At 42.2% G+C, this 10,288-nt stretch overlaps 1 protein-coding gene across 2 annotated transcripts in view; it reads right to left on the bottom strand.

Annotated features, from left to right (window-relative positions):
* LOC309407560 (BEN domain-containing protein 5) overlaps positions 1-4,793 on the bottom strand; it is a gene marked incomplete at its 5' end in the record, with an annotated part of 952,618 nt that extends 947,825 nt beyond the window's left edge. For both annotated transcript variants that reach the window (XM_082003109.1, XM_082003108.1), the window contains one exon: positions 4,747-4,793. In XM_082003109.1, coding sequence (XP_081859235.1) covers positions 4,747-4,793 — 47 coding nt within the window. The remainder of the gene's footprint in view (positions 1-4,746) is intronic.
* Positions 4,794-10,288: the final 5,495 nt, after the last annotated feature.

A 10,288-nucleotide genomic window follows, 5' to 3' on the forward strand; every position in this document is an offset into this window, starting at 1 on the left:
TAATATTGTTAAATTAGCTGATTTCTCCTGTTTTAAATTTCCTCATGATAAAGCCAGTGAATGAGAAGTTCCAGTTATCAAAAAGGCCTATATTTGAAGACAAATAAATTGGGTTGTCTTTCTTAGTTCAGCTTCTTATTTAATAATTAAGGCCACCCAAAACAAAGCAGTATATTCTTGATACTAGAATGTGTTCATACCATATGTGATTAAATATTTTAAAAGAATAACCATTCTTTTTTGAAAGAATAATCAAAAGCTATCTTTCAAAATACTCCAACTCAGCACTATCATATTTAAATCAATTAGAAAACACTGCAGAAACTACACAGCTATTCTATTGGGCCCTCCACATGCAGATCTCTGAAATAATGATCTCATTATTATCTCATTTTTAAAATGTTAATTACTATGCAAACTTTGAGTGGGGGTTCAGCATTCAGCAGTGGTTTGAAGCTCTCCTCCCTGAAGCCATGTCAGCCCAGCTATGAATGCTTTCAAAAATTCTAACCATTCTTAATATGAAACGTGACTGAACATGAGTCTGCAAGGTATCTATTATGACATGTAAATAAACATGAAAAACTATACATTCAGCTGGGAAATCTGTTTGTTTTGATAACAAAGATGTTTGGTCTAAAGACATATATTTATATCCTGTCCAGTACTGTAAGTAAATGCCGTTTTTCACTTTCACTATGATTTCAGTGACTATGACTCAATGAAATTATCCACAAAATGACTAGCAACTGTGGTATAACACATATTAGAAGTGTCAATCCAGGCTAATATTCAGCTGCCTCAGATAAAAAACTATTACAGAACTCGGAGATAACCTGCACCCTTTGATCATTCAGGTCTCTGGAAGCAAGTCTTCTGAAGGTAATACAGAAGCCTAGAAGAATAAGAGTAACCTGGGGAGAATGAGATAACTAGTGAAATTTTAGCTGGATACATGTCTGAAAAGTTAAATACTTTCATCTGGTTCATGGGTCAAAACATTAGCAAATACAGGCATTCTGTACACACTTTGACCTACTCCTAAACCTTCCTTAGAGAAGTTAATAAAGTCCTCTTTGCTACAGAATTGGAAAAATAACATTGATCTGTCTTTGAAGAAACTAACTAAACTTGCTATATCCTGTATCTTCCAAAGGTTTGAGACATCAAGGTCAGTTAAGCAGAAAAACTGGAAGACAAACCAAGAAGCTCCTGAAAGTAACTACCTAGTATTAACCACTTTCATTCTCCTGCAGACTTCATTTGTGAAGATTTAAGTTGCTTTTAATTTGGATTCCCACCCTGAGAGACGAACGCTTCAGCCTGGAAATCCAAACACGGAAGCATACACAGTTTATTGCAGAAAGCTGATTTGAGCAGTTCCAAGAAACCAGCTAGGACTAAGGAGCCAACTGCAATGGGAAGATGATTGATTAATCCAGGGTAAAACAAGTTGATTTGCAGCACTCTAACCAAACATCAGAACACAGAAACTATTTTAATGGATTAGACCAGATGTCTGCCTAGTCCAGAGAGGATAGCACCAGAATATGAACTCCATAGTAGACAGATGTGAGATAATCTACCTTCCATATTAAGTCTCAATCTCATTTGAAACACACAGATTGAATTAAACCATGATACAGAAAATAATGCTGAGTGCAACAGTATAATAAAAGCTGATGGTAGTCCCTCTTCTGAAGCACCTTGCGCAATTCTGTGTTTCTTAATCCCCCCCCAATTAAAAAAAGTTTAAAAATTTGCAAAAACTACTACATAAACAAAAATCTTCTATATGAAAAAAGAATGGAAATATGAAAAGATTTGTATATGCAGAAACAGTTAAGTATAATTACCAGTGTAAGAAAGATTAACAGATTTACTTTCCTGTAACAGAAGAATAAGGAGATAATAAAACTGAAGTGAAAAATTCTTACATTATAAAACGGTATGTTTTCCATAAAGTATAGTTAATATACAAAACCTCTTGACACAGTACATTTTCAAAGCTAAAAGTTTAGAGGGGTTGTAAGCATCTTAGATGTATATAATTCAGTATCAGATAATATTTAAGAAGAAACTTAATTTTTAGAATCACCTTTCTGTAAGTGCACATTATATTGTTTCTGACATCTTTCCCTGACACTGACTCTCGTCAAACATGGGTTACTTACTTAAACCACCAAAGAATGATCCATAACAGTAATCTGTGTTGCTGTAACGCATGGACAAGTTACGTTTAATTTCTCTGTAACTCAATTTTCTCATTTGAACATTACAAATAACAATCAATATTTCAAGATGGGAAGATACGGCTTAGTTATTACTTGTGTTTTCTGATCCAGGAATAAAAACATGATATTGTTGTAAAAACAAAACAGCAAGTATAATATAGTCATACTGACTAAATCAATTTATATGCTTTGAACAATGTTCAGTCCTTCTGTAATGGCTTTATTCTCCTTGCATCCATACATAAAAATTTAAATTTGTGCAAAATGCAGGTTCCAGAACTAGATTCCTATATCTCCTAAAGACTGGTCAGATCTGACATATCAAGAAGACATACCAAGCAGTCAGGATGCACCAAGAACAGGAACATTCCTCAATTGTGTTATGTGCACATCAACAGCGTCAGTGTCACCCGGCACTAAAAGGACAAACAGGTTCTTTTGGGGATCTGCCAAGGATCCCTAGAAGAACCTGTCTGTCCCCTCAGTGCCAGGTGAGTCAGAAACCAAAGTTTAGGGGGGAAAAGGCAAAAAAAATCCATAACCACCCCACTTCTTTTTTCAATGGCCTACTTTCCATGTCCTTTCTTAAAAATGGGCCAAGATCACAATTTTGCTTGCCAAGGCCCACTGATCTCTGAAAGTTTTTGGTCTTTTTCCTATCTTTGTGGTTCTTTGCATTTTTAATTCCTCATCCAGTTTCTCAAAAAAAGGACCCACAAATTAAGACTTGCAAAATGGCCAAATAGGCATTGCAAAACTTAAGAGGGCATGTATCAGGAAACGCAACAAAACATGATTTCAGCACAAGCTGAAACACAACATTTATGAGAAAACCACTGATTAGTTAGCTGCAATGGTTAGATGTGGAAAAAGTTCTGGACAAGGTTAAAAATAAAAAGCAAATACTGTAAGGCTGCAGATTTAAATAATATAGCAGAGGACACAATATAGGAGTAAGTTTATGAGCTAATCTGGAAGTAGTAGGAAAGTTACATTGTATGTTAAAGAAAATTACTAATAAGGGCACAGGCATAGATAGATAAAGTAGGTAGGAAAGCTGACAAACTCAAACAGCCACTGGAGATATGTTTCCTGTTTCGCAGCGCAGTCAGAGTTGATCAGCTGTGTTTAGTAGTGTTGCACAAAACAATCACTTGCCTCATGGACAAGTTTAATGTACAATAAACTTTCCAGTGTGCGTTTATAAACAGCGTGGCTGAACACAGGGAATTCAAGAACCTTACAGCCAATCCATTTAGATGTAGCCTTCGTAGTATTGTTTCCCAGAGCACACCAGCATTTCACATATTTACCACTTTTTTTCAACTTCAGTCGCACAAAAATGCAATATCAGTTCTATGGATAATGCATCTTCATTTGGAGCCACTTCTGAGGCTGAGAAGCACATCCACAGCAGCTAACACGGCAGGCTAGGAAAATGAACTTTTGGTCCATGTACCCAGCTAATTTATGCATGATGCTGTGGGATACTAAATATTCAGAAAAACTGTCCTTATCTGTGTTTCACCCTCCAAATGTTAATATCTCTAACCTTCATAACTTATTTTTGGGGCTTTTGTTTTCACATGAGTTGGAAAAGACCTTAACTGTGTTTTGTTACAATAGGAAATAACCCTGTACCTAGAGAATCCTTATCTTTCATGAGGAAACACAAAACTTTAGTTTCACCAACAAACTTATCTTCACATACACAGTTAGAGCCGTCGTTAACACATCCTGAATAGGAAGAATAACATTTGGCAGCTTCCTTCACGAGACCCTCAGAGAGTAACACAGGTGAGGTATAAGGTGCACCCCATGTTGCCACTCTGCACCCACCGGTTACTTTACACCTCCCGGGAAAGGTCAAGCAGCACCTGGAGGTGAACCCCCAAGCTATCAGCCTTGTGGTGCAGTTTGAATTCCAACCCCGTGTCTTCACATATTATTTTTTGCATCCTAAATAAAGCAGGTAGTGGTTACTTGTGTGAGGGGAACTCCTGTGCACCACCATTTTGCTCTGCTCTTCACCACCGCCACCTTTGCCCCCTGCGAGGGGAGGATGATGCACAGTGCAGGCTACCCCACCATCAGCTTCTTCCTCTGCACAACCGGGGCTCTCCCCCACCTTCTGGTGAGCAGGGCTCTCACCCTCTCACCTCTCCCCGCAACGGGGCGACCCCCCCCAGGCACGTCTGGAGCGCCTAGGGGCTCTTCCCCCTCTCCCTGCCTGACGGGGCATTCCCCACGACCACCTCCCCCCGCAAGGTGCTCCTCACCCCCCAAGAGAAGGTGCCTTGCCCTCCTCCACGGCTCCCTGGGCAAGGGCCTCTGCCCCGGCCCCTTCTCCACCTCGGTGCCCTCGGCCAGGAGGGGCTTCCCTCCCTTTCCCCCGAGAGAAGGGCCCCGTCTCCTGCGCTCCGCTGCGACGCAGGCCCCCTCTGCTGCCAGAAGCCCCTGGAGAAGGGGGACTCTCCCCCTCTCCCCCCGCCCAGGAGACTGCGGCTGGCACTGACCCGTCTCTGCCGTCCTGCTCCTCTCCGCCATATTTGTTGTCATCCCCCCACCCCCCCACGGAGCGAGACGCTGCCTGGGCGTCGCCATGGCAACACACGTCACCGCCGGGGGAGCCCCGCGCCCCCCCGCCCGCAGGCCGCCATGGCGTCGCGGGGAGAGGGGGCGGTGGGGGCGCCGCGCTGAGGGGCGGCGCCCGGGGAGTGCCTTCCCGGCGCCCCGGGGAGCCTGGCCGGTCCCGGGACGAGGCGGCGGAGCGCAGAGCGCCCGCTCCTGCCGCCGCCCAGGCCGGCGGCCGGCCGGTGCTCGCGGGTGGGGCGGCCGTGCGTGCGGGGAGCCGGCGCTGCGTGAGGGGCGGGAACGGCCGTGCGTGAGGACAGCGCAGCCGGCCGCCTCCCCCGCGGCGGCTCTCGGTGCCGGTGTTATGAGCACTGTAATGCCTGCTGAGGGACGGGCGGGCTTGTAACCTTCTCCCTGGTGACGGCCTCTGCCTCGGCAATTACTGTAACAGCGCCCCGGGAGGGTGGGGGAGCAGTAGCCGGGTACCTAAGCCCCCACCCGTGCCTCGCTCTCCGCCCGCGAGGAGTCGGGTCTGGCCCTGTGGTAGTCGCAGGGCCCCAAGGAGGACGCTCCTTATCGTGGTGCTGCCCAGATCAGGGAGGAGCTACAGCCTTGCAGCCCGGAGGGGAATGGGGGGCAGAGGGGCCTGACGGCCCGTTGGCGTTAGGGGTCTCTGTCACCCCGGTGGGGAGGGAGCGCATCCCTCCCGCTCTGCTTGCCAGCCTAATGCTCTGAGGTGAAGTGCAGGCATTACGAGGAGGCACCCTTTGGGCAGAGGTGGCAAATTCGTGTGTGTGCGACCACCCCACCCTGCCCCAAAACTGAGCAGGTGAGTGTGATCGTGTGGCAGTTATGTCAAATTTTTTTCTTTTTTTTTAATTCCTTGAGGCAGCCCAGTGGGGAGCTTCATTATGTGTGTGAGTGTTGCCCGTCTGTCTCCTTCTCCCAGACCTAGCAGGTGAGCCTGAGCATATGGCAAATATAGTGATGTTTCCTGGGGACAGGAGGGTTTCTATGTATGTGTGTTCGCAGGCCCACTGGGTGACACTCACCATGTGGCAAATACAGCAATGAAGTCTTTGGTGCAAAGGGGCTAATTACGTGTGTGTTTCCCAAAAGATCCAGCCGGTTGGTTCTGATCATGCATGTCTCTCTAATGCAAGACTGAGATGGAAGCTTCTTTGTACATCCTGAACAGAGAACTCCAGGCTCTCAGAAGTGAGGCTAGCCATGGGACAAGCACAGTGTTACAAGCGCAAGCATCAATCGCGTATACTTGCATACATGGGCAGACATGTGGATGAACGCATCCCAAGCTGGGTGGCTGTTAAAACTGTGAAACAGGGAGTATGCATCCAATGCTAAGCAGCGGAAAACTGGCAGGACTGTGTTTATGGCTATGTACTCACTTACATGTTTGCTTCCTTATAGCTAGAAAATTAATTTCTAGCGATCAATAACTAGTCAGTGAAACACTCCAAGCCTAAAAATCAAGGCAGGTGAAATTTTCTCTTTCTCCATCCCAAGTTCTTTACCTCTTTATCTTCTTATCTGCCTTTTCTGCTCCAGTTCAACTCCTCTTAAAACAACTCACATGGGTACCACCTGCCAGGTTCTACACACCTAGATTTTTCTGTAGGGTCAGTTACTTCCTTTCTCCCTGGCTTTTGCAGCCTTGTCCATTCTTCTTTCAGTTCATAGTTCTCTAGTTACCTTTGCAGCATCTGTTTTTGTGGTTTCTCTTCCTTTTGCTGTTTCCTTTCTTTTTCAGTGGCACTTACACCCCTACTTCATTCTTGTCTCTTCACTCTCAATATCTTTAGTATTATATAAGCTAATTTACTATTACTTTAGCCACATTCCTGTGCCAGTGACTTGATGAAATACCTGTCTAAAGTGGTGTATCAAGAGGGCTTAGTGATGGGGTTAGCAGATACACCCTTGCACAGAAGAATACTGGAGTGTGGATACTGCTCTTTGCTTAGTGAGGGCCATCTAGATCCAAGCTCTGGAAAATATTGTCTACACTTTTCCCTTTGTAGTCTTTATAGATGGTCACTAGCATACTACAAAGGCTGATTTGTCTCGCTGGTGATAGTGAACTATGGTTAAGTACACACACATCACCACACACCCCCACCCCACATCTCTCTCTTCTGCTCTTTCTCCAGATTAGCAGATCATCCAGGCCCGGTGCTCTTCCTTGTTTATTGCTGGGCAAATGATCCTGGGACATCCCTCTTCAGAATATGCTGCGTGCACTCTGATCTTTTTCTCCTGTCCATTCAGATCTCATGGCTGTTTGTTTGTATTAAATGTTCTTGCACATCCGTTGGGAAACATCAGCACCAATTCAGGCTTAACATAGACAAAAACATTCTTTCCTAGAATCTCTCCATGCATGTATGTTACAGCACCTCCTGCCTCTCTGCCTGTCACAAAAACCTAACCTGATTGTTTCTTTTCCTCTTTACTTGTCTAGCCTGTTATCAAGTCTGTCTTTGTCTATGAAAAGGCTACCATATCTCTATCAGTAGCTAGGACACTTTTTGCTCCCGGTCATCCTTTATCCTGCTACAACCCCTTTCTCTTAAGTCCCCTGATAGCCATGTCCCATCCCAGCCCTCCTTCAGATAATTTCTCATATTACTCACCTCTTCATTCCTTTATCTAAATTTTCCTTTTTTGTTGTTTTCTTTTTTTTTTAGGCCTTAGACAGTTCTGTCCACATCTGCAGCTCTAGTCTGGTTTCTTATCATGTCCCCACGTCCCCTTATTCCCTTCATTCTACTTGCTATTCCAGCTTTAGTGTCCCCTCATCCATATTTCATTCCTATCTATTAATACTCATATAGCATTTTTCATCTGTAAATTTCTAAGAATTAAGTGCCTGTGGAGAAACCTTCCATATCAGTTCTTCAGATGACCTCTTTATTCACATTTCTCTGAGAGATTCACTTCTATGGTGCCCACAACTACTAATAGAAAGGCCTTTTGCATCTAACTGCCATTCTCTTAGCTCAACTCGGATACCTGCAAGAAGGTTTACTGAAATCCAAGGCATCTGGGAGAAAGCACTTTTTCCAGTCAAATTAGCTCTTCTGAGTTAACCCACTTGAAAAACCTAGAAATGCCACACTCACTTTTTTAGTATGAGTTGAATGCTATGTTATAGTCACCTCACCAAGCTGAAATGGTGTTAAATATAGATGATATGCAGTCTTTCTAAAAACAGTAAGATAATTTGATGAGAGAACTGGAAAGTTCATATAGTAAATTCTTTTGAAAATAGAAAGATAACTGAATAGTGTAACTTGAAGAATAAGGGCTGAAAAATGAAGGAAATAGTATTCAGGAGAAGCAGTTTCTCATTTTTATTTATGCATTTTTGGAGCACCTGAAAATATGTTAGGGTGCTCGTTAGTACAAAGACAACTTTGGTCCCTGCCCTTCCAAAGCTAGTCTAATTTTGGACATCACAAAACAACAAAGAATAACACCACCGTTGCAACACACTGCTGCCCTGGTTATCTTCATAATCATATGTTTCAGACGTATTCCTTACGTCAATATACCCCCCTCTCCTTCAGCATCTTAGCTGAAGGAGAGCAAAAGCTGCTTCACTTTTGTGGCTCTTTACAGCTTATTCCCACCCTATCATCTTTTAATATGCTAAAGAGAAATCAGCGTCTTCCCCCCACACATTTCATTCAGTAATAACTCTCTACTTGTTACATTTTCAAACCAGCACCTTCGTGCTTTCCCTCGCTGCTGCTTCTCACTCCCACTCACCTAATTTTCCTCCTTCAAATCCCTCCCTAAAAATCTCCTATGCTGTGATGTCTACTGAAGGAATGATAATGAAGTCAGCTGTGTGCCAAGATCACTGTCTGTCATGGTGACTACTGTTGTCTTATTCTGATCTGTCTCTTGCAGCCACTGCCGGTGTTGGACTGAAAGTCACCTGAAGCAAGCCTCGTCTTTCCTCTGTGTCAGTTATGGCTTCTGGAGTGGACTCTTAAAATCCATTTTACAAACAAATAAAAACAAATTGAGTCAATGGAAATGCTGGACAAAACCAGGAAGATTAGGCAATAATTCCAGTAATGATTCATCAGCTTAGTTAAATTTACATAAAAATCAATGTGACTGACAACTCCCGTTACAAATATTGAAAGAAATTATTTTTCTAAATACAGATTTGTGCCGTTTTTCTATTTATTTATAATCTATATGGACTTGAGGAGTATGTTTTTTATCTAGGCTTGTATTTGAAACATTAGATGTTCCATTTTTTGTTTGTTTATCTTTTGTCTGCAGCCGGCAAGACTGTTGTGGTGGCTAAAGAACATGAGAAAGCATAATACCACAAGAGCAAAGACTGAAAGGAAAAAAGATTTCTGATCAGGTTTTTTTTTAATTACTATTATTCAAATATGTTGAAGTTAGAATGATTTGCATTACACATTCAATACTTTTGATTCAACTAGAGGTGGCTGCTGTCAATACATATGTGTCAAAACCCCAAATATCTTCCCAGATAATCAATAAAAATCCAATTTTACAATCCCACTATTTTCAGAATGTTTAAAAAATTGGCAAAACCCACCCTTTTTTATACATACAAAAAAGCCAGTAAGGTACATTATTGATTTTTCACAAATTATTTTTAAGTGGCTGTTAGGGCTAGATGAGAATGAGAAGATAAGAGTATTAACACGAGTTTTACATGTGTTTCACACACTATATATATGGTATGCTGTATGGTAGAGTTCTTCAAAGTGGGAATTTAAAAATCCAGGTGTAATTGTGTAGAAATCATATAATTATTTTTTTTTTATCTTTCTCTGTGTAGAATAAAGTAGTGCATGCATTCAAGTATATATTCTATCGGTACTCAACTTTGACTACTGTCAGAGACAAGGTTTCTGCTACAAACAGGCCATCGATGTTGGCCATGCAAGCAGAGTAGGTACAATCCAAATTAAAAATTAAAACAAAAAAAGAAAGGAAAAAAAGAAAAAAAAGTCTGGTCAGAGTTTTTAGACAGGATGTTATGGTCTAGTGGATTCAGACAGAAAATTAAATCTGACAAAGAAAAAAAGAGAGCCAAAATGAAAAACCAAAGCCTAGACTGAGGTGGCAGTATTGAAAAGAATTTTAAAACATGCATACATCGCGAGGAATGCTATAATCTCATTGTTGTAACCTTGATCCACTCTTTCTCCCAGCATTTATTGCTCTCATTAGTTATATAGTATCTAACAAGCAGACTGTAAAGTTCTTGTGTCAGGACAGTATCTTTAATGTATTCTGAACATGCCTAGTATAACTTCAGATGTTCTATACAAAAATAATATTACCTCTTGGGTTTTTCTGTATTATTTCTAAGCATAGGAAAAATTAAAATGCAGCAAGTCTGGAAAGGTCAAACTGTGTCTCCCCTCATTCTGTGCATGACTTCAGAAATGATCAAAAAG

Source organism: Phaethon aethereus (genome assembly GCF_964289735.1).
Source record: "Phaethon aethereus genome assembly, chromosome: 8".
NCBI lineage: Eukaryota > Metazoa > Chordata > Aves > Phaethontiformes > Phaethontidae > Phaethon > Phaethon aethereus.